The sequence below is a fragment of the Papio anubis genome, chromosome 17 (assembly GCF_008728515.1).
Source record: "Papio anubis isolate 15944 chromosome 17, Panubis1.0, whole genome shotgun sequence".
In the NCBI taxonomy this organism is placed as follows: domain Eukaryota; kingdom Metazoa; phylum Chordata; class Mammalia; order Primates; family Cercopithecidae; genus Papio; species Papio anubis.
This window is the reverse complement of record NC_044992.1, coordinates 56,739,222-56,764,280: the sequence shown is the minus strand read 5'-3', so window position 1 is coordinate 56,764,280 and position 25,059 is coordinate 56,739,222. Positions and strand designations below refer to the sequence as shown.

Here is a 25,059-nt window from a genome sequence, read left to right as displayed (position 1 = left end):
AATGCAATTTCTCTTCATAAACTTTGGACCTGATTTTAAAGTTCTTTGTTCTTTTGATTTTTCAATTGTTCTTTGAAACTGAATGTTACACATTTTGTGATTTTTTTAAAGAATTGGTTAAACACAACCGGATAAGTATGTTTTAAGTAAAGAGAAATGATAAAAATAAGATTTTTTTGAGGGGTGGAGGGGTCCAATGTCTCACTCTGTTGCCCAGGCTGGAGTGCAGTGGCGTGATCTCAGCTCACTGCAACCTCTGCCTCCCAGGCTCAAGTGATTCTCATGCCTCAACCTCCTGAGTAGCTGAGACTACATGTGTGTGCCACCACACCTGGCTTTTTTTTTTTTTTTTTTTGTATTTTTAGTAGAGATGGGGTTTTGCCATGTTGCCCAAGTCTCAAATTCCTGCCTCAAGTGATCTGCCCACCTTGGCCTCCCAAAGTGCTGGAATTACAGCATAAGCCGCAGTACCTGGCCTAAAATAAGATTTCTTAAATCAAAATTATGATTATGTGAGGATTGGCCATTGTTACATAGTGTAAAAAGCCCTCTTTTCAATGAAGTTATTTATTTTAGAGTCTGTTTCATTCATTCAACAGATATTTATTGAGTACCTATCAAGTGCCGGGCATAGTATGTGTTTGGTGCAGGGGATATGAAGAGATGAGGCAGGCATGATTCATGCTGTATGGAGTTTATCACCTCCACAATTATAGGCAACATTCCAAACTTAAACGAGAACAATAAAATGTGATAAGTGTTTATGATAAGTATGAGCTTCTGTGAAAATACAAGTGGGGAAGACTTGAGAGAAACATGTTCTAAAAGGCATCTTTCCCTTTTGAGACCAGAAGATGAGTAGGTGAAGAAGCCTAGGAAGAATGTTTCAGGCAGAGAGAATGGCACATGAAGGCTGTGGGTGAGAGATAAACATTTGAGAAAGTAAAGGTTAGTATGGCCGGATCTTAGACTTGAGGGCCTGGAAGGGAGCTGTGGTGATGAAAATGAGGTCAGAGAGGTGAGCAGGAGCCAGGGCTTGAAGGGCGTTGAAGGCAATGTAAGTTTGGGCCAGAAGACCTTTGAAATGTTATAAGGATCTTAGAAGGGGAAGTGGATGGAAAGACTTAATTAGATTTTTAGATCACTTCAGGTCCAGCGTGGAGAACTGGAGGGAAGTGAGGTTTTGAGGCAGGGGAATGTTGTAATTACCTAGATAGTGGATGGTGGACTAAGGTGTTGGCATCGGTAATAGACAGAAGTGGACAGATGAAGGGTATTTCCGGGGTAGAATTGCCGAGAATTGTAATTGTCAGGTTTTCGGGAGGGAAGACAGTGAAGGTTGCTATGGAGATTTCTGACTTGGGTAGTGGAGTGGAAAGGAAGGCTATTTATTGGAAAGAAAGTCAACTGGAGGGAGGAGCAGATTTGCGGGGAAGACATGATTTTTTGGGGGGAACGCTTGTTTGGTTTGTGGACCTGGAGTTTAGGAGAGACCTAAGGATCAGGTTTTATGAATTTAGGTATCATGATAACCATAGAGTAAATGGTAAAGACCAGAGAGAATATATGGAAAAGTGGCTCTTCGAATTTTATTTTTTGAGAGAGAGGAAGAGTTCTGTCAATCTGTTAAGCTGTGAACTCTCTCCCAGGAAAAATGTGGATTCTCTCCCCAGAAAATAAACATATATGTAATAGTTTACATATAATTGCAAGGTTTACAAAAATGGACACTATGATCCTCAGATTACAGAGTAAAATAAGAGAACCTAGGGCAAAACCCTGAAGAACTTCAAGTTTTTAGCATAGCAAGATCTGGCAAAGAGAACTTAGAATGAGTTTTATGCCATGTAGAACCTGGTGAATGTGGTGTTAAACAGAACTGGAAGAGAGAGATTCTGGAAGAGGGAATAATCAATAGTGGCAAATGCCCATGAGGGGGTCAAGTGCCATAAAGAAGGAAAAATATCCATTGTATGGACTTGTTAATTAGGTCTCCAGGGCTTTATAGCAGCGATTCAGAGGCAGTGGTGAGGGAGGAAGCCAGATTGCAGTGGATCAAGGCATTAGTGGGAGGTAAAGAAGTAGAGTCAAAAAGTATAGGCAGTTCTTTTTAAAAATTTTTTAAAATTATACTTTTAAGTTCTGGGGTACATGTGCAGAACGTGCAGTTTTGTTACATAGGTATACACGTACCATGGTGGTTTGCTGCACCCATCAACCCGCCATCTACATTAGGTATTTCTCCTAATGCTATCCCTCCCCTAACCCCCCACCCGCCAACAGGCCCCAGTGTGTGATGTTCCCCTCCCTGTGTCCATGTGTTCTCATTGTTCAACTCCCACTTATGAGTGAGAACATGCAGTGTTTGGTTTTCTGTTCTTGTGTTAGTTTGCTGAGAATGATGGTTTCCAGCCTAATCCATGTCCCTGCAAAGGACATGAACTCATCCTTTTTTATGGCTGCATAGTATTCCATGGTGTATATGTGCCACATTTTCTTTATCCAGTCTATCATTGATAGACATTTGGGTTGGTTCCAAGTCTTTGCTATTGTGAATAGTGCCATAGTAAACATACGTGTGCGTATGTCTTTATAGTAGAATGATTTATAATCCTTTGGGTATATACCCAGTAATGGAATTACTGGGTCAAATGGTATTTCTGGTTCTAGATCCTTGAGGAATCACCACACTGTCTTCCACAATGGTTGAACTAATTTACACTCTCACCAACAGTCTAAAAGTGTTCCTGTTTCTCCCCATCCTCTCCAGCATCTGTTGTTTCCTGACTTTTTAATGATCGCCATTCTCACTGGCGTGAGATGGTATCTCATTGTGGTTTTGATTTGCATTTCTCTAATGACCAGTGATGATGAGCTTTTTTTCATGTTTGTTGGCTGCATGAATGTCTTCTTTTGAGATGTGTCTGTTCATATCCTTTGCCCACTTTTTGATGGGGTTGTTTGTTTGTTTTGTTTGTTTGTTTTTTTGTAAATTTAAGTTCTTTGTAGATTTTGGATATTAGCCCTTCGTCAGATGGATAGATTGCAATTTTTTTTCTCCCATTCTGTAGGTTGCCTGTTCACTCTGATGAGTTTCTTTTGCTGTGCAGAAGCTCTTTAGTTTAGTTAGATCCCATTTGTCTATTTTGGCTTTTGTTGCCATTGCTTTTGTTTTAGTCATGAAGTCTTTGCCCATGCCTATGTCCTGAATGGTATTGCCTAGGTTTTCTTCTAGGGTTTTTATGGTTTTAGGTCTTAACATTTAAGTCTTTAATCCATCTTGAGTTAATTTTTGTGTAAGGTGTAAGGAAGGAGTCCAGTTTCAGTTTTCTGCATATGGCTAGCCAGTTTTACCAACACCATTTATTACATAGGGAATCTTTCCCCCATTGCTTGTTTTTGTCAGGTTTGTCAAAGATCAGATGGTTGTAGATGTGTGGTGTTATTTCTTAGGCCTCTGTTCTGTTCCATTGGTCTATATATTTGTTTTCCATTGGTCTATATATATATATATATACAGTACCATGGTGTTTTTGTTACTGTAGCCTTGTAGTATAGTTTGAAGTCAGGTGGTGTGATGCCTCCAGCTTTGTTCTTTTTGCTTAGGATTGTATTGGCTATGAGGGCTCTTTTTTGGTTCCATATGAAATTTAAAGTAGTTTTTTCCCAATTCTGTGAAGAGAGTCAGTGGTAGCTTGATGGGGATGGCACTGAATCTATAAATTACTTTGGGCAATATGGCCATTTTCACGATATTCATTCTTCGCCTCCATGAGCATGGAATGTTTTTCCATTTATTTGTGTCCTCTTTTATTTCCTTGAGCAGTGGTTTGTAGTTCTCCTTGAAGAGGTCCTTCACATCTCTTGTAAGTTGTATTCCTAGGTATTTTATTGTCTCTGTAGCAATTGGCTCTGTTTGTCTGTTATTGGTGGATAGGAAAGCTTGTGATTTTTGCAAATTTATTTTCTTTGAAGAAGTTTCATTATGAGGGGGAAGAGGTAGATGATGGCTGAAGGGAGGCTTGGGTAAGACTTGAGTATGTTTAAATGCTGACAAAGTAGTTAGAAAAGGGGGCAAGATAGAGGATATGTATAGCAGCTCTGAAGATCCCCAAGAAAATGGTGTTTTGGATATGAGATAGAGGATAGTCTTAGGAGAGTAGACATTGTCAGTGGAAGGAAGGAAAAAAAGAATGAAAATGTAGGTTTGGTGGCAGTGTGTTGGAGGAGATCTCATGTTTTCTCTTTCTCTGAAGTCGGATGTGAAATCATTTCACTTCATGAATCATAGGATAGTGGTTTGTTTAAAAACATCATCATTACCTCATTAAAACGGAAGATTGTAATTTAGATTTTTTTTGTGTTACATGTGTATTGATCCTAAATATTCTATTCAATTTATATTATGACAAAAGTTTGGGAGGAGTTCTTCTAAATCCAGTTTGTGATTTGTTATTCTTAGTTATGGCCCTAGTTTTCATGATCAATTGAGTTTTTATGTTTTTAAAAACAAAACTCTAAGACAAGGCCTAAGGGACTCTGCCTAGTATATCAGTATCTTGTGCTTACTTAATAATTTTATTTATTTACTGATGACATCTGTCTTCAAAAGGTTTTTTTATGTGAACCCTTACAGTGATTAGTTATATTTATTTAGACTCATTCCCAAGTTTATGTCAAATGAGCTTTTATACACTAAACTTCCAGTAACTGTAATTCATTTAAACTGTTAGTAGAAGTGGATAGAAATACCAAACATTACATTCATAGGTATTTTATAAACTAAAATTTACATATATGAAAATTGGTGTTTTTCTTTCTCTTGTATCAAGTTTGAGTTAAAGAAGTTTTAAGTTTATGACTCTATAAGCTTGCTTGCTTGCTTATTTATTTATTTATTTATTTGAGACAGAGTCTTATTCTGTCGTCCAGGCTGGAGTACAGTGGTGCAATCTTGGCTCACTGCAACCTCCACCTCCCAGGTTCAAGTGATTCTCGCACCTCAGCCTCCTGAGTAGCTGGGATTACAAGTGTGCGCCACCACACCCAGCTAATTTTTGTATTTTTACTAGAGACACAGTTTCACCATGTTAGCTAGGCTAGTCTTGAACTCCTGACCTCATGATCCGCTGACCTCAGCCTCCCAAAGTGCTGGGATTACAGGTGTGAGTCACTGCGCCCGGCCAAAATTTATCCTTTTTAAAGTGGGCAATTCAGTATTTTTTAGTATGTTCACAAGGTTGTGCATCCATCCATGTAAGTAATTTAATGTATAGTAACTTGGAAAATGTGGATTTGGGATATCTAGTTTTAATATATTAACTTTAAATTCTTCAAAGATATAGTAGACATATCTTGTCATTTAACTGACTATTTAGGATAAGGTAATTTGATTTCTCCTATGAAGTTTCTGTGGCATTTAGGTGGAGAACAGAATGTTATTTTAAAAAAAAATCATCTATATCAGGAAAGCTTTATCTTTATTTATGTTCCTCTTCAGTATACAATTATTTCATCCTTAAAATAGATATAACAACCTGACTTTACATATCTCCTTTGAACTATTTTTCCCATTGCCACTGAGTTTCTCAGAGAATAGATCTTGATGGAAGATAGGAATTGAATTTCTGTCTTATTATTAGAATATCAGATTTGTAAACTTTCTTGCTCTCAGTTATTACTGGTGATCATTGCTAAAGTTGCAACCACTGGTTCAACTGTCCTTTGTTTGCTAGTTTGAAAGTTTGTGATCATGTTTCATACCTTGCTATAGTTAGGGTTTAACTATTCACTGCTGTTTTCAGTGTTTTAAAATGTAACAGTAAACTCTTAACATTTTAATTTTTCCCATGTATTTTTTGTTTTTTTTTTTTACAGTACTCTGTGCAAAAAACCTGGTGAAAAAGGATTTTTTCCGTAAGTAAATTAACTTTAAATCTTGTGTATTGTATGTAGATCTTTGGGAACAGGATTTTCAGAATTCTCTGGTTAGGGGTTTCTCTATTCAGAAATATCGTCAGTGTTATTTTATTATGAATGCTTTGGTTCAGAGACATTTGGCATCATATTTTTTTTTAGAAGGTTTTGTGCTTTTTAGCCTTAGCCTTTTAACCTCTCCCATGTATTTATGAGAATGCGTGTATATGCAGGTATGTAGATGCAGATGTGTGTAATGTATATTGAAGGTGTGCATACTACTAGAATCCTAGGAAAGGTTTAAGAGATTATTTTGTGAACACTTTTTTCCTTTTGAAAATTTCATAGGAAGCTGTATTCATTCAGGATTCATTGGAAGGTGGAAAAGTCGTTGAGCCTGCTTGGAATTTCCAGAGTGTAGTAAAGAAATCTCTGCCACACTTGATCCTAGATGCTCTTACGTCTCAGATTCCAAAGCAGATGTTTGGTTCCCATATGTGCATTATATTTACCAGTCTGTTGTGATTTTTTTTTTTTCTGGCTTTATTTAGTACTAAGTTTTGTGAGAGGGGATTGGGAAGTACCCAGCATGTATATTAACAATCTTTATTCTGTTATTGTTCTGTTATCTAAATTATTGGTTAAAAATGATACAATTTTTAGTAAAAAAAAAAATAATAATAATAACAAAAAAACACAACTTCAGCCAACAACGCTTTGTATGTAAAATATTTGAAATTAGAATAGAGACGATTCATTAAATTTTTAAATTCAAGTCACAGGCTATCTGTACTGTTTGATTTCATGTGATAGTAGATGATTTTTGGGGGTTTGATTAAAAGAAATGAGCTATATATATATATTTTTTCTTTTTAGAGACAGAATCTTGCCCTGTCAGCCAGGGTATAGTACAGTGGCATAGTCATTGCTCACTGCAGCCTCAAACTCCTAGGCTCAAGGGATCCTCCTACTTCACCCTCCTGAGTAGGTGGACTGCAGGCACACTTCACCACGCCCAGCTAATTTATTTATTTATTTACTATTCTTTGTAGAGACAGGGTCTTGCTGTGTTGCACAGGCTGGTCTCAAACTCCTGGCCTCAAGTGATCCTCCTCCTACCTCAGCCTCACAAAGTGCTGGGATTACAGGTGTAAGCCACTGTGCCCGGCCAGTATATTTTAAAATTACACTTAATTCATTCCACTTGAAATTTTATTATTTTGAGTTTTTCTAGAGCAGAACTTAAAGTTTATAAAATAACATCTTATAAAACTATATATTTATGAATATTTATGGTTATCTTTCTGCTTACATAAGAAAGCAAATAGGATAATTTGGAACATAGGATGAAAATTATAAGCAGTTTAAATTTGTGTACCATGTGCCTTGTCCCCAGCAGCTTGTCACAGTAGAAGGTCCCAGTGGCCACAGAACTCCCCATCTCTCCCTGTTGCCGCCAATCACTGTTGTCTCTGAGGCTTCTGCTCACTTCCTACCTCATCCCTGTTGCTACTAACTGAGGTGTACTTTTTTTTTTTTTAAACCTTCTATAAGGTTAATCTAAGGTAGGATTTGTCCTAGTGGGCCTGAAAAGTGGCACATAGGGTTAGACAAGGAGAAAAGGGAGGGAAGTAAGAGGAGCACTTTTTTTTTTTTTTTTTAAAGATGGAGTCTCACTCTGTCACCCAGGCTGGAGTGCAGTAGCGTGATCTCGGCTCACTGCAAACTCCACCTCTCAGATTCAAGCGATTCTCCTGCCTCAGCCTCCTGAGTAGCTGGGATTACAGGTGCACGCCAACACGCCTGGCTAATTTTTGTATTTTTAGTAGAGATGGGATTTCACCATGTTGGTCAGGCTGGTCTCGAACTCCTGACCTTGTGATCCTCCTGCCTTGGCCTCCCAAAGTGCTGGGATTATAGGTGTGAGCCACCGCACCCGGCTGAGAGGAGCACTCTTACAGCTGCTTCTGTAGCCTCTAAGACATCTGCTCCGGTTTTGAAGATAAAATCTTCAGTTTTGTCTCCCAGCTTTCCTTTTCAAATTTCCTTCCTCTAGAGTCCCAGGACACAGCTTCTCTAATAAAATATCCAGATATCCTTACCTAATTTTTCCTAGGAAATCTAGAGGAATCATATTTTAATGTTTTATAAACCTTAGAGAGCTGATTGTTACCCTTTATGTGATCTTTGTCCTTAAATTGTAAGTGAAAGAAAGAAGGAAATCTTTTCTCGTTTTCATTGGTGTAGGCAGTAAAAATTGATAAAAATTCTAAGAGTGTGAACTTGCTTTAGGGATAAGATTAGGGGAAACAGTGTGATTATCTTTAAAACTTAGAATGGGAGACTCCTGATGGCCTGGAAAGGGAAACAGGAACGGTAATCCTTAGGGCTTCAGAGGGGAGTTAGCCAGGGATGGAAGTTACCTCCCAGGTTCACACTGGCCAAGGTCCCAGGTCCATTCTGTGGTAGATTCACATGTATACTTATAGAGATTTTTGACCTGTTAAGGGTGGCCCACGTTAATTTCAGAGACAGTAATTCCTAAATTCTTCAATTAAATATAAATGAATGTGCGTTTGTTGATCAGTGCAGTTATTAATAGTAAAATATAGTTAAATTTTTGCTTGTGATTCAATTAAAATTGTATTGAATGAGAAAAGCAAATTTTAATACCAAGTATGACTATAGGGTGATGAAATAGATATATACTTTTCATTGCAGGAAAAAATACACTGCCATGTGTTGTCTTTTGTAATTTGTATGTGAGATAATACTGTTTATTGGGTGCTATCCTTGTTGAGAAAAGTTTTATTAACTCATGTTTTTGAACTGTTTTCAAGCTTATTGGCTTTTAAAAATAAGTCACTTCCCCTTTCCCCCAGAATTTCAGCAGGAAAAATTTCAAACATAAAGCAACAGATAAAAGAATTTTATAGTAAAGATCCACCATCTAGATTCTACCATTAACTTTATCACGTATTTACCCATTTATTCATTATCTGTTTTTTGTTTTTTTGGTTTTTTTGTTTTTCTGATGGAGTCTTGCTCTGTTCCCAGGCTGGAGTGCAGTGGCGATCTTGGTTCACTGCAGCCTCTGCCTCCTGGGTTCAAGCAAGTCTCCTGCCTCAGCCTCCTGAGTAGCTGGGATTATAGGCATGTGCCACCACACCCAGGTAATTTTTGTATTTTTAATAGAGACGGGGTTTCACCATGTTGGCCAGGCTGGTCTCAAACTCCTGACCTCGTGATCCGCCTGCCTCAGCCCCCCAAAGTGTTGGGATTACAGGCGTGAGCCACTGTGCCCTGCCTTTGTTATCTGTTTTACGTGTGCTTTTTATATGAAAAGGAGTGTTTTCATTACTGTCAGATTGGTTCTTCTGCAACATTTTAAAAAAGATTTCTGTGTAAGGTAATGTATTAAGGTATTTTATAGGGGGCCAAATTGAAGTCATTTAGAACCAAGATGGGTTGGCTAAATTTTTTTTTTTTTTTTTTTCTTGGCCCAATTGAAAATAAAGCTGTTTTCTTTGGAAGGTAACACACTTTTGACTTAAAAATGTTATTTTATTATTATTTGCAGCTTTTCAAGTGCATTTGTGTAGTAAGGAGGTTTTTGAGCTTTAGCTGTTTTATATGCCTCAGAAATAATGGAGAATTGAGAAAAAAAATTTTTTTTCCCTTGAGACAGAGTCTGTCTCTGACACCCAGGCTGGAGTGTAGTGGCGCGATCTCGGCTCACTGCAACCTCCGCCTCCCATGTTCAAGCGATTCTCCTGCCTCAGCCTCCCAAGTAGCTGGGAATACAGGCATGTGCTACCACACCCGGCTAATTTTTTTGTATTTTAAGTAGAGATGGGATTTCAGCGTGTTAGCCAGGATGGTCTCGATCTCCTGACCTCATGATCCGCCCACTTCAGCCTCCCAAAGTGCTGGCATTACAGGCCTGGCCGAGAAATTTTTTAAAATGCAGAAAGTTCTCTAGCCACTTTGTATTTACCACTAGATGTCTCACTAACTTCAGAAAACCTGATAGCTTTTGACCATGTTAGAGTAACTTGGCTCTCAAGTTAAATTTTTGTAGAATAATATAATCAGGTTAAGTTGAAACCTATGTATTTTTTAATTAAGGTATTGAACTTGTATTTTTGTTTATTGTTTTATTTAACAGAAAGAGAACATAAAAAGCTGTGACTTTCCTACTGAATTAAGGATCTGGAAGCCACATTTTGTATGGAAAAAGTTTTTCTTTTATTATTTTTTTAATTTGAATAGGTTTTGGGGGAACAGATGGTGTTTGATTACATGAATAAGGACTTTAGTGGTGATTTCTGAAATTTTGGTTGACCCATCACCCAAGCAGTGTACACTGTACCCAGTGTGTAGTCTTTTATCCCTCGCTACCCCCAACCCTTTCCCCCAGTCCCCATAGTCCAGTGTATCATTCTTATGCCTTTGCATTCTCATAGCTTAGCTCCCACATGTGACTGAGAACATACGGTGTTAGGTTTTCCATTCTTGAGTTACTTCACTTAGAATAATAGTCTCCAGTTTTATCCAGGTTGCTGTGAATGTAATTATTTCTTTTTAATGACTAAGTAGTATTCCATGGTGTATATATGTATATGTGTGTTTGTGTGTGTATATGTATATATACATACACACACCACATTATCTTTATCCACTCATTAGTTGATAGGTATTTGAGCTGCTTCAATATTTTTGCAGTTGTGAATTGTGCTGCTACAAACGTGTGTGCAAGTATCTTTTTCGTATAATGACTTCTTTTCTTCTGGGTTAATACCTAGTAGTGGGATTGCTGGATCAAACGGTAGATCTACTTTTAGTTCTTTAAGGAATCTCCATACTGTTTTCCGTAGTGGTTGTACTAGTTTACATTGCCACCAGTAGTGTAAAAGTGTTCCCTTTTCACTGCATCCATGCCAACATCTGTTATTTTTAAATTTTTTGATTATGGCCATTCTTGCAAGAGTGAGGTGGCATCGCATTGTAGTTTTGATTTGCATTTCCTTGATATTTAGTGATGTTGAGCATTTTTCGATCTGCTTGTTGGCCTATCTTGTTGGTATATCTTTTTTTGAGAATTGTCTATTCATGTCCTTAACCCACTTTTTGATGGGATTGTTTTTTTCTTGCTGCTTTGTTTGAGTACTTTGTAGATTCTGGATATTAGTCCTTTGTCAGATGTTGTTTTTCTTAATCCTTAATTTTTTTTTTTCCCCTGAGATAGGGTCTTGCTCTGTCAACCAGGGTGGAGTGCAGTGGCATGATCATGGCTCACTGCAGCCTCGGCCTCCCAGGCTCAAGTGATCCTCCCACCTTAGTCTCCTGAGTAGCTGAGGCTACAGATGTATGCCACCATGCTTGGCTAAGTTTTAAATTACTTTGTGGGGAGCGTCGGGGGCGGTCTTACTATGTTGCCCAGGCTGGTCTCGGAAACTCCTGGGCTCAAGTGATCCTTTTGCCTCAGCCTCCCAAAGTGCTGGAATTACAGGCGTGAGCCACTGTGCCTGGCCAATCCTTAATTCTTTTTAATTTTATTTTTTTAAAAAAGCAAGAAACCAGCAGAGAGACTTAATTCTTCAACTAGTTTAATAACACTCAAAGGGAAAGTTTAGAAATGTGATTTTTTTTGTTTTTGCTTATAAACATACATTTATATGTTTATTTATTTAAATAGTAGAGTGAAAATAACAAGATAGAGTGAATTCTTCCTAGGAGGAAATACTTCATGTATTGAGGGTGGAGGTAAAAACTTTCTTCCATTGAACACATTTATAAATGGTTAGGTGTTATTGAAATATTGTGCATAGTACTCAGCTTCAAGAATGATATAGTTAAATAGATTTAATACCCTAACTTACCCAGTTTCTTTGAAACTTAACCCTTAGGTTTTGGTCCTCCTTTAATATTTGAAGGCGATAGATCACAGTGTCATAGAATTGGGAAACTGATAGGTGATTTGTCTGTCCTTGAAACTTGGCAGATTAGTATCTTAAAAAAATTAGCATTGATACCAACATGCAAAATTTCTCCAGTCACCAACAGTTAACGCTGTTTTGTTCTAGTATTTTCAGCTGTCCACAGGAAATCTACTCTATCCCAATATGTCTAACACGTGAAGTGTCATTTTTGTCTCTCTAGCATTTTTAGTTCCACCTTTTAAATTTTTGTCAAAAGAATCATTTCCGTTATTGCTTTGGGCCGAAAACTGTATTGTCATCTTTGATACAAGTTTCTTATTAATTTGTATTAGATATTTCAAAATAGCTATCTTAATTGTCATTTCCTTTCCCTTTCCATATGACTTCCCTCATTCAGGGTCTTTTCATCCTACTGTTGGATAATTACAACTGCTTCATGTATGGTCTGCCTCTAGTCTTTCCTTCTTCTAGTGGACCCTGAATACCACTGAAAGAAAAATACGACTGTAGTTCCAGCCATGCTCAAGAATCTGAAATGACTCCCTGTTATCTACCTCAGTCAGTCCAAGCCCTGTTGTCTAACTTTTAAGCCTCTTTTTTTTTTTTTTTTTGGAGACAGAGTTTTGCTCTTTTTGCCCAGGCTAGAGTGCAATGGCGCAATCTCGGCTCACCGCAACCTCTGCCTCCCGGGTTCAAGCGATTCTCCTGCCTCAGCCTCCCGAGTAGCTGGGATTACAGGCATGCGCCACCACCCTGGCTAATTTTGTATTTTTAGTAGAGACGGGGTTTCTCCATGTTGGTCAGGCTGGTCTTGAACTCCCGACCTCAGGTGATCCACCTGCCTCGGCCTCCCAAAGTGCTGGGATTACAAGCGTGAGCCACCGCGCCAGCCTTTTTAAGCCTCTCTTAACTTGATCAGTCATATTTCCAACAGTACTTACTTTTACACCTTAGCACAAGCTCTTTGGTTAGATTCTTCAAAGTCTTTTAAATATTGTATTGTCATACCCTCCTTGGCACTCTTCTTATTGCTAGGAAAGTCCTCCTTCTCCTGTATGTCCTTTAAAGCAGCAGCCCCCAACCTTTGGCACAGAGACATGTTTTGTTCTAGACAATTTTTCCAAGTACATGGGGAGCAGGGGATGTGTTGGGTAGAAACTATTCCATCTCAGATCATCAAGCATTAGATTCTCATAAGGAGCACACAATCTAGATCCCTTGCACGCACAGTTCACAATAGGGTTCGAGCTCCTGTGAGCATCTAATGCTGCCGCTGATCTGACAGAAGGTGGAGCTCAGGCCATGATGCTTGCTCTCTTGCTGCTCACCTCCGGCTGTAACAGGCCACGAACCTGTACTGGCCCATGGCCCAGAGATTGGAGACCCCTGCCTTAAAACCCAGATGAGTTCCCCTCTCCTCAAAGCCCTTTCTTTACTGTTCAGATTCAAATTGTTCTCCTGTTTTTCTGAGCTCTTACTTGTACTCACTGTTGGACCATGTGGTAAATAAGAGGTAAAATACAGCATAGTGGTTCAGAGCATGAAGTCGAGAACCAGACATGGGTTTAGAATCTACACTTTTAGATTCTGGCTCTGCCATTTACTACTCTGTGACCTTGGCCTAGTTAATTGACCGCCTTGTGCCTTAGTTTCCTCATCAGTAAAATAGGGATAATAACCGTATCTACCTCATAGGGTTACTGTAAGGATTAAGGATGAGTGTATTTAGAGTAGTACCTAACGTAATGATATAAGTGTTTGCATTATAATCAGTATCACTAAGCACTTGTTTATTCTCAGGTATTTTTGTTTTTTTTGTTTTTCATGTATAGTATTTTTATTTTTCCAATTAGATAGTAAGCTCTTTTAAGGCAGAGTGTTAACATCTTTTGTTTCAGTCTCATTTTTCCTGGTAGTTATTCAGCAAAACCCATTTGCTAATTTGATTTCTCTGTAGCCTGCGTTCCTGTATAAAAACCTTTAATAAGCTCTTTCTTTGAATGAGCTACTGAGGGAGACATTTGGAAAGAAAAATCCATGAATAGTTACAAGAATTCACCTTCCTGGGGTCAGAGGGCTGGTAACAACCTATAACAACTTCCACATTATGAGGTAACCTCTAGATTTTAGTTTAAACTGGGAATATTTTGAGACAGAAACGAGGAAAATATAGTTTTGGGTTTTATGTAGAAGTAACTTTAGTCTTTTTTTTAAAAAATGGACTCTTCATTTATAGCTGAATGTTAAGCTTTTTTTTAAAAGAAAGGAATAATCTTTTGTAGCAAATGGAATGTTTGTATAATTAGTCTTCTATCTTAAATGTCAAATTATTAATTTTTAAAAATCTTTTTTTCACAGGACTTCCTGATCCATTTGCTAAGGTGGTGGTTGATGGATCTGGGCAATGCCATTCTACAGATACTGTGAAGAATACACTCGATCCAAAGTGGAATCAGCATTATGACCTGTAGGTTTAAACAATTAGTTTGAAATGAAACATATACTTAATGTTACTTAATGTAGTCTTTGAAAAGAATCATGGGAAATGATCTGAGTTTCATCTGTGGTATAATTTGGTCTTCACAAAAGGCGTAAAGAAAAGCCCAGTGGGAATGTGCTTCGGCTTATAGACAGGTTCTGAAAGATGAAGTATCCCTTAAATTCTATGAAGAACAAAATGAAACTGGCTCACAGTAGAGCAGTCCCCCACCTCTTTTTTCAATTAAATAAAGGTATTAATTCACCACTTTAGACCAATTATAAAACCAGAAATAAGAATTTGGGTTGCACTGAATAGGCATTCTCTCTGCCTTTATATGGATGGTTTCTTTCTTTTAAATTTTATTTTAACCATAGGAACATATGCACCTTTTTAAAAAGGCAAATGATACTATAAAGCTTTTACTGGAAAACAACAAGTTCCCTGCTCCATTCTCATTCCTGATTCCCATCCTCAAGGTAACTGCTTTAATAACTTTGGCTGTTTGTTCTGGTATTTTCATCTGTTTCTAGATATGCTTTTTATTTTATAGCCTCACAGTTTTCTTTTTTTAGTTTTAGGTAATTTTTTTTTTTTTTTGGAGACAGAGTCTTGCTCTGTCACCCAGGCTAGAGTGCAGTGGCACCATCTCGGCTCACTGCAACCTCTGCCTCCTGGGTTCAAGCATTTCTCCTGTCTCAGCCTCCTGAGTAACTGGGACTCCAGGTGCCCGCCACCACACCCAGCTAAATTTTTTATTTTTATTAGAGATGGGGTTTCACCATGTTGGCCAGGCTGGTCTCGAACTCCTGACCTCAAGTGATACGCCTGCCTCAGCCTCCCAAAGTGCCAGGATAACAGATATGAGCCACCACGCCAAGCCTAGTTTTCGGTATTTTTGAATTTCCTACCTAGAAGATGATTCAGCTTTATTTTTTATTATTAAAAATTCTTTTAAAATTAGAGACAGTCCCACTCTGTTGCTCAGGCCAGAGTGCAGTGGCATAATCATAGCTCACTGCAGCCTCAAACTCCTGGACTCAGCTGATCCTCCCACCTCACCCTCCTGAGTAGCTGGAACTACAGGTGCATGCCACCATGCCCAACTAATTTTTTTTTTTTTTTTTTTTTGTAATTTTTTGTAAAGATGGAGTCTTGCTATATTGCCCAGTCTGGTCTTGAATTCCTGGGCTCAAGAGATTCTCCCTCCTCGGCCTCCCAAAGTATTTGGGTTACAGGCATTGGCTGCGACGCCCAGCCCAGTGGTTCAGCTTTTAAAATTGTTATTCATCATCCCCATTCTCATGCCACTCACAAGCTCCTCCTTTTTTTAGTCTTCCAATATGTTGTATGAACCTTTTTGGTTAAACCATTGTTCCATGTTTACATTATTAGGATTATGTAAATATCCATAGTTGGGTCACATGGGTAGAAGAATTATATTTTCTTTCTTGACAGCTTTTGTTTTTTTCTGAAGTTAGGAGCTACTTTCCCCTTTTGTTTAGTTTTCTATTTATCTCCTAGCTAGAAATGCGAAATTATATGTCATGATTCTCAAACTCTCCTACAGAACTAAAGATCTTTTCTCCATATATTCAGTTCTGTCAGTATTCCATTGGCTTTGTTTCTTCTTGGAGATACCTCTCCTGGGAGTCTCTGTTCTCTTTCTTCAGTCTGGTGTGATGGTTCTCTAAGACCTGCTGTGCAGTTTTCCTGGGACTTGCCTGGCAGTTTCCTTTGTCTCTTCTAGGTTTAGTGACTTCTTTTTTTTGTTTGATTGTTTACTCTCCTGTTGTGGTGAACTTTATCTTCCATTGTCATTTTGAGAAATAATACAAAGATGGGAAGAAAGTTGAGATCTTAGCAGAAGATATATTTTGACTTCTTTTGATATGGTTTGAGTATAGGCTTCTAGGTGAAATATCACTTTACCTCCAAATGTTGAATACATTGCTCCATTATCTTCTAGGTTTAGATCTGTACTGTTGAGTAGAAATATAATGCAAGGCACAAATGGGAGCTCATCTATAATTTCAAATTTCCTAGCATCTACATTAAGATAAGTAAAAAGAAACAGATGACATTAAGCCGATAAACTGGGCGTGGTGGCTTGCACCTATAATCCAGCTACAACATAACGAGACCCTGTTTCTTAAAATGAAGCATAATAATTTATTTAAATTCAATATATCAAAAATACTTTAAACATGTCAATATAAAAATATTGAGCTACTTACATATATGTATATATACATATTTACTATGTCTTTAAAAAATCAGCAGTTTTCTCATTTTATGTTAAGAAAAAAAATCAGTGGTTTCTTTGGCTGCTTGCCTCAGTGTGGACTAGCCACGTTTGAAGTACTCAAGGGTCCCGTGTGGTTGATGGGTACCATTTTGGACAGTGTAGGTTCAGAGTATTGCTGATGGCATCCTGATTTTGATCTGTCTTGACTGTTGTTTTCCACTGGAAGTTTCTTTATTCCTCTGTCACTTGTTATTTTCTTTAAAAAAAAATTGTAGCCACCCTAGTGGGTATGAAGTTGTATCCGGTCATGGTTTTGAGGTGCATTTCTGTCATGACTGATGATGTTGAACATCTTTTCATGCTTTTCATGTGCTTATTAGGGTTTATCTTACAATTAATATTAATTGGCTACCAGAGGCTTCTCTCATGATTGTTTCTAAAGTCATTTTGCAAAACCCTTGCCTTTAATTAGCTAACTATACAAACAAAAGTCTAATAATTAAATTTTAGCCCAAAATCCTGAGTATATATTTTGGTCTGTATGGTAACATTATATTCACCTATAGAGGTGTCCCTCTCCCCCTCTCAACAAAACATCCTGAAACTTGTTTATAAATCATGTGTTAGTCAAAATTTTAATAGAAGCTAATAGAGCCCCCTAACTTTCAATTGTAAAAGGATTTACTGTGTATGTTGCCATGTGTATTACATGAGGTTTCATTAAAGTGAGAGCATGTACTTCTCAGTGTATAAGAAAAGGTAATATTTCAGATTCATTTCTGGCCCAGGAATTTGGACAGAATGTTTGTGACATACACCCTTAAGTAATACAATATATTTCATAATTTTTAGTAATTCAGAGTTAGGCTGTCTTCCAGAAGGTCTATAATTAGGAATTTCTTATTATGGTTTAATGTAGAATTTACCAACCTTTTCAAATCATGGTGCACATAAAAAATATGGCACATTGGACTACACAGATGAAGTTGCTTAAGCCAGTGATGCATTGCCCTGAGGACTGAGGTAATCAATATATGTATTTCAGCATACCTGTAAACCAGGCTTACTAGTTGGACAACTGGTTTAATGTAACTTTTTTTTTTTTTTTTCCTTTTTTTGAGACGGAGTTTCGCTCTTGTTGCCTGGGCTGGAGTGCAATGACGCGATCTCGGCTCACCACAACGTCTGCCTCCCGGGTTCAAGCGACTCTCCTGCCTCAGCCTCCCGAGTGGCTGGGATTACAGGTGCACGCCACCATGCCCGGCTAAGTTTTTTGTATTTTTAGTAGAGACAAAGTTTCTCCATGTTGGTCAGGCTGGTCTCAAACTCCCAGCCTCAGGTGATCTGCCTGCCTCAGCCTCCCAAAGTGCTGGAATTACAGGTGTGAGCCACCACGCCCGGCCTAATGTAACTTTTAAAAAAAAATGTTTAGTTTGGGTAATTCAGCTACTTAGTACTTGATTCTGGCTCTGGAATTACATGCCGGTAGATACATGCCAAGACAGATCTGGTAGGTGTATTTGAAAATTGGTACATGCATACTGAACAATATTTTAGTTCAAATTTTTTCATTTGCAAGTAACAGAGACCAAATTCAAGTTGTCTTAATTTTTTAAAAGGGAATGTACTGATTTGCGTAATTAAAAGCCCAGGGGTGGGCATTTTTTAGGCACAGCTGGATCCCGGGGCTCAAGTGTACCTTCCATGTCACTTATTTAAAAGCTTTAGTCCTTATTTAAATGGTTTAGGCTTTTCTCTATACTAGGTGAATTTTTCTGATATTGCTAATTTATTGAATGATACTTTAAGATCAAGGTTGCTGGACCAAAAATTTGACCTCTTATTGTCATTGAAATAGAGCTAGGATTCTACTGATATGTTATTTTATTATCTTTTTGCATGGGTTGACGCCATGTTAACTATTGGCTGTGGTAGAGCTTTTACATACTTGCAGGTGTATGCACAGACAAGTACAGTAACGCTTTTCCCTGCTCTGCTTGTCTGCAGGCAGTGAAGTGAAATCTGCAAGAGTCCTGCTCGCTCAAGGCCTGCATACAGGAAAGAAGCAGGGGAAAAGCGTTACAAACAGCTTTTGTTCTACAGCATTTTAAAATATAACAGGTAGGTCAGATTTTTGGTCTGTCAGCCTTGACACTATCGCTTGAAAAGTAGGTCATGTCATCGAAATGTATTTAAAATGTGACTGTGATAAAAGTTTTTAATATTCTTTTTCTTGGAAAGAAGTTATTTAATAAACTCCCTTAGTGTTATTAGACACTAGCTACTAAAACAGCCTTCTTACTGACTAGAATTATAGCCCAGCTTGAGAGTGGCAGATGTGATAAAAATATACTAAAATTTCTTTTTAGATTTTACTTTCAAGATTATTAGAAATTTAAATTCAATCCTGTGGATTAACTCAAGATGTATTTTGCATAATCCAGCCAGACTCTGAAGTGTGTATGTAACTTTAGAGTATAAAAAGAACAAAAGAAAAATTTTACGCCAACTGCCTGTAACTACCAAGTTACTCATGCAGCTGTTTTGTTTTTTAGGTATATTGGAAAGTCTGATTCAGTTACGATCAGTGTATGGAATCACAAGAAGATCCATAAGAAACAAGGTGCTGGATTTCTTGGTTGTGTTCGTCTTCTTTCCAATGCCATCAACCGCCTCAAAGACACTGGTTGTGAGTAGATACGAGTGCTTTTCAAATTAAAAAATATATATGTGTGTATGTGTATATGTATGTGTGCATATACATATATACATGCACTGTATATGTATTCTCAAATATATATTTAAAAATATATATATTTGAGTATGTTGGTAGGGCTTCAAACACAACTTCCTATGTACATCTGAAACACTGGTGAAAATTCCTGATCTAGGCCGGACGCGGTGGCTCAAGCCTGTAATCCCAGCACTTTGGGAGGCCGAGACAGGCGGATCACAAGGTCAGGAGATCGAGACCATCCTGGCTAACACGGTGAAACCCCGTCTCTACTAAAAAATACAAAAAACTAGCCAGGCAAGGTGGCGGGTGCCTGTAGTCCCAGCTACTCAGGAGGCTGAGGCAGGAGAATGGCGTAAACCCGGGAGGCGGAGCTTACAGTGAGCTGAGATCCGGCCACTGCACCCCAGCCTGGGCGACAGAGCAAGACTCCGTCTCAAAAAAAAAAAAAAAAAAAAATTCCTGATCTAAATTTATTTTGTAGACTTAAAAAAAAAAAAAATGAGGCTGGGCGCGCAGTGGCTCACCTGTAATCCCAGCACTTTGGGAGGCCGAGGTGGGCAGATCACAAGGGTCGGGAGATCGAGACAATTCTGGCGAACACGGTGAAACCCCGTCTCTACTAAAAATACAAAAAATTAGCCAGGCATGGTGGTGTGCGCCTGTAGTCCCAGCTACTCGGGAGGCTGAGGCAGGAGGATGACGTGAATCCGGGAGGCGGAGCTTGCAGTGAGCCCAGATCGCACCACTGCACTCCAGCCTGGGCGACAGAGCAAGACTGTCTCAAAAAAAAAAAAAAAAAAAGTTTTAAATATGTGAAACTTACAGCCAAATCAGAGCTGATGCTTCATTTCCAGCTAATTTACAAGTATTAAGAAATGATTGATATCCAGAATGGCAGAAAGAAAGATGTCAGGATGTATATGCCTTTTAAAATTTCTAGTACCCTTTTCTGGTTTTGGTGGATTTGTGGATGAAATGTTTTTATTGAGGTGATTGGAGTGTTTAAGCTGGCAGTTAAAGGGCAATTACAAAAGGATAAGAACTGCTGTGACAAAATTAAAAGTTAAAGATTAAACGTTATTTTGAGTGTACGACAGCTATATTAATGACTTAACTGTAGCTCAGTTTATCACCAGCCTGGGGATTTAGAAGATTAGACCAAGATCAAGACATTAGAAGTGGTTTTCATAATGGATTTATAAGTTGACTTAGCATAACCAGGTGAATCTTTTGGATGGATCTTTCCATTGGAACATAAATGAGAATTCCTTTTTCAACAGGTTTTTTTGTGTGTTTGTTTCTATAGAATTCTTTTTTATATAATGTAAAAAATACTGTTAGTCATTGTCATGGGATTTTAGCCCAGATGCATGTGCTAAACAAACTCACATAAGATCTAAGGAAACTAATAAAAAACAGAGTAAATTTAGCATTGAATGTTAAATATATTAAGAGATTGTCTCTTTTAGTGTAGTATGATACCACAGCATAGGTATCTATTGACTTTGTGAAAAAGAAAAAGGCAGAAAATTGAGCTAGAAGTTCTTAGTCCAAGGTATTTAAAGGCATCTAAGAAATTCTTATATTTCTGGGCTGACAGTGACAACAGTAGGGAAAAGACATTGGGATTGGAAAAAACGAATTGCATATAAAAATGAACTGTTTTTTTACTCAGCAAACTGAAAAGTTATAGATCAAATGTCTGACATTATCCCATGTTCAATTTACCCAACTTTTATTGAACACCTAATGTGCTACTCTTCTAAACCCTGGCTGTATAAAGGAGAAAAAGGCATGAATCCTGTCCTCTGATAAGCAAGGGCAAAGGCCTCCTGGCAAAGGGAGCATGCTACATTGGAAAGACTGAATAGGAGAGGAGGAGTTGCTCTGCAGAATCCACTATATAGCCAACTTAGTAGCACCCATTTATTTTGCAAAGAGAAAAGTCTCTGTATTTTTGGTTGGATAACTAGGGACTGTAGTTTAGGGGCATGGATTTTTCTTTGTGTTTCTTGTGACTGTTTCCTTGTATTAATTTGACCTTTTTGATGTGCAGTAGTATTGAATTTATCAAATATTTATTGAGCACCTACCTGATGCAATGTTCTGCCAGATTGGAGTGGAAAATGCAAAGACTAAGATATGGTCTCCTCCTTTTATCAATTCACAGATGAGTAGACAGATGGCATACAGTTGTAAAAGCATTCAGCTATAAGTGCGGTAATCAAAGTAAAACCAGCATCCTTTAAGTGACCTTGTTCCTTACTGTAACTTTCAGGGTCAGGCCAGTGTTATTTCTCGTTTACAGATGAGGCATCTGAGAGAATAAATGAGTTACTCCTAAATGAATGACAGAACTGATGCAAACCCAGATTTTACTTTATTCTTGGCTTCTTCTTAATACGTTTTTGTGTCCATGTCATTTGAAATGGTTAGGTAAAAAATGATAATGACAACTAACATTTGTTGGCCACTTATGTTCTAGGCACTATGCTGAGAGTTTTGCATAATTATCTGATTTAATCCTCAAAAAATATGAAGATTCACATATTATCATATTTGAGAAAACCAAGGCTCAGGGATAAATTCCTTAAGACCAACAACTATTAAGACTCAGACTAAAGTGGTCTAAAAGTTTTGGAGAGAATGTGACTGCATGTTGGCAATGTAATACACCAGTGTTTCATGGTTTTTGAAATCTGAACTCTTTAAATGATAGGTTTGATTTCTAATGGATTGTGGAAATTTATTGTCACTCTATAGATATTAGAATCTCTGATATCAACTAATTTTTTCATTGCTTTCTTTGTTGACTTCAAATAGATCAGAGGTTGGATTTATGCAAACTTGGGCCAAATGACAATGATACAGTTAGAGGACAGATAGTAGGTAAGTGTGGAATTTAAAGTTACATGAATTTTAGTTTCATTCAAACTGACCTTAAAATGTAAAATACCTTTTAAATCAAAGTATAATAACTGTAGCTTCATTGTGTTGGCCTGAATTAAATGAGCCAGGTAAAATGTTACAGTGAATCTAGGATCCAGGTTAACTTAATTTAAAAAACTTATTGTAAAAAAAAAGTTTTGTGAAGAACCGTTGATCCTTTAGGAAATAATTCTTTCAAAGTATCCTAATATAGTAGATCACTAAGTTCAGACTTTATAGATGTTATTGAAGTTTACTGAAAATAATTCTCAAATTAGTTTTTTTAGTAAGAAGAGAACATTCTATTGAACTTGTTTTAATGTTTAATGCTTTACAGCTTTAAAATCTATGCTAATTGAAAAAAAAAATGAGTGATGGTAGTGTAGCACTGGAAAAAGGGAGAAATTGTTACCTTACTCATGAGGTACTTAGTAGTCTTACATGGTATTTAGGGTGTCTTGAATTGACCTGGAGGGAAGGGCTTGATACAAAATTTGCTGAGACCTTTCTTCAGAATTGATATTTGCTCAAGATGCATAGTATGGAAGGACACTGTTCATCTTAGAGGCTTCTTAAATTAAAGAAGAAAAATGTGGCCAGGCGCAGTGGCTCACACCTGTAATCCCAGCACTTTAGGAGGCTGAGGCAGGTGGATCACCTGAGGTCAGGAGTTCGAGACCAGCCTGGCAAACATGGTGAAGCCCTATCTGTACTAAAAATACAAAAAATTAGCCGGGCATGGTGGCGGGTGCCTGTAATCCCAGCTACTCGGGAAACTGAGGCAGGAGACTCGCTTGAACCTGGCAGGCGGAGGTTTCAGTGAGCCAAGATCACACCATTGCACTCCAGCTGGGTGACAAGAGCAAGACCCTGTCTTAAAAAAAAGAAAAGAAAAGAAAAATCCAATAGGAATGTCACACTTCATGATAGAGCAGAACTTAGATTATTTTGTTATGAACCCATCAGAGAGGTTTTAGTTACTCAAGGTACTTGAAGGTACTTCATTTTACAAGGCAGTGAATTGGGTTCATAGTTAGAGAACCACCAGAGTAGCCACATAGCAAAGCCCTATTGTGGTTATCCCAGGGAAGTATCTACACCAGTGCACCCCACCATTTTTGGCACCAGGAACCGGTTTCATGGAATACAGTTTTTCCATAGACCAGGTTGGGGGTTGGGGTGATTTCAGGATGATTCAAGTGCATTACTTTTATTGTGGACTTTATTATTATTACATTGTAATACATAATGAACTAATTCTACAACTCACCATCAGGTAGAATCAGTGGGAGCCCTGAGCTCGTTTTCCTGCAACTAGGTGGTTCCATCTGTGGGTGATGGGAGACAGTGACAGATCATCAGGCATTAGAGTCTCATAAGGAGTGGGCCTTGTGTATGTGGTTCACAATAGGGTTTGTGCTTCTATGAGAATCTGATGTTGCCACTGATCTGACAGGAGGCAGAGCTCAGGGGTAATGCTCACTCACGCGCTACTCACTCCTGCTGTGCGGCCTGGTTCCTAACAGACCCTGGACCAATACCCCACCCATCCATGGCTTGGGGGTTGGGGATTCCTGATCTGCACTACAGCATTACTGATAATTCCTGTCATTCTTAGATTGAGAAGGGAGCAAAAAAAAAAAATCTCAAAAATAAATTCAGTCATACAATATTTTCACATAAAAGTGTTTCTTCTGTATTTGATATGTTACATAATGCTCGTTAACTACTGTCTAGTAGTAACAGAATAGTTTTACTAGGTGTGAATTTGCGTTTGTATAAATAGCAGACTTTGTTAGACATTAGAAATATACCTACTGGGGTACACCACATAAAAAACAAATGTTTTACTCTTAAATATGTGTATGCATGTATATATGTATTTATTTAAAGCTCTTGTGTGAATCTGGTGTTCATAACAGGACCATTAGTAAAGAGAGAGGCAGGCTGGACTCAGACATTATGATTGTTTAGTTCTGTCATTCAAAAACAGAATGAGTTCCAGTTCTTTCAGAATGAGCCCTCTAACAAATAATTGTAAGTAGGTATATATACTTTTTGGAAAATGGAGAAAAGGGCACTAGAAGACTAACTTTAAAAACTGTATTCCCGGGTCAGGCACGGTGGCTCATGCCTGTAATCCCAGTACTTTGGGAGGCCAAGGTGGGCAGATCATAAGGTCAGGAGTTCGAAATCAGCCTGGTGAATTTTGTAGAGATGGTGAAACCCCATCTCTACTAAAAAAAATACAAAAATTAGCTGGGCATGGTGGCGTGAGCCAAGATCTCACCACTGCACTCCAGCCTGGGCAACAGAGCGAGACTCCATCTCAAAAAAACAAAAACAAACAAACAAAAAAACTATATTCCCCTCTAGTATTTTTATATACGTGAATATGTATATAAAATGTATATATTTATGTCTTTAATTCCAGTGAACATTAAATTTTTACTTTGCTTTCTTTCACTTAACGATAATCATTTCTAGTATTTATAATCTTTGTAATTAATGATTTTTAAAGGATGAAATATATAGATATATCACAACTTAATTAAAATTAATTTTTTTGCTATTATAACATTGAAACTTGCAAGCATTTTTGTACACTTTGATTTATTTTTTTTAGAAAAGAATCTCCCAAATTTAGATAATTGATTCAAGGGGTACAAACCTTTTTCCTTGTTTGAAACTGTTATGCCCCAGCTACATTGGGAGGCTGAGGTGGGAGGATTGTTTGAGCATGGAAAGTCTAATGAATCATTATTGTTATCACTTGAATGTATACCTTTTTTATGTTTTTCTTTAAATG

General features: G+C 37.8%; 1 protein-coding gene across 5 annotated transcripts in view; it reads left to right on the top strand.

The window, feature by feature from the left end:
- SMURF2 (SMAD specific E3 ubiquitin protein ligase 2) overlaps positions 1–25,059 on the top strand; it is a 117,765-nt gene that overhangs the window by 47,394 nt on the left and 45,312 nt on the right. For 3 of the 5 annotated variants that reach the window (XM_031657695.1, XM_031657698.1, XM_031657699.1), the window contains exons 2-5: positions 5,878–5,916; positions 14,217–14,325; positions 19,141–19,274; positions 22,146–22,211. In XM_031657695.1, the coding sequence (XP_031513555.1) occupies positions 5,878–5,916; positions 14,217–14,325; positions 19,141–19,274; positions 22,146–22,211 (348 nt within the window). The remainder of the gene's footprint in view (positions 1–5,877; positions 5,917–14,216; positions 14,326–19,140; positions 19,275–22,145; positions 22,212–25,059) is intronic. The other 2 variants (XM_031657696.1, XM_031657697.1) reach the window with 2 other exon arrangements.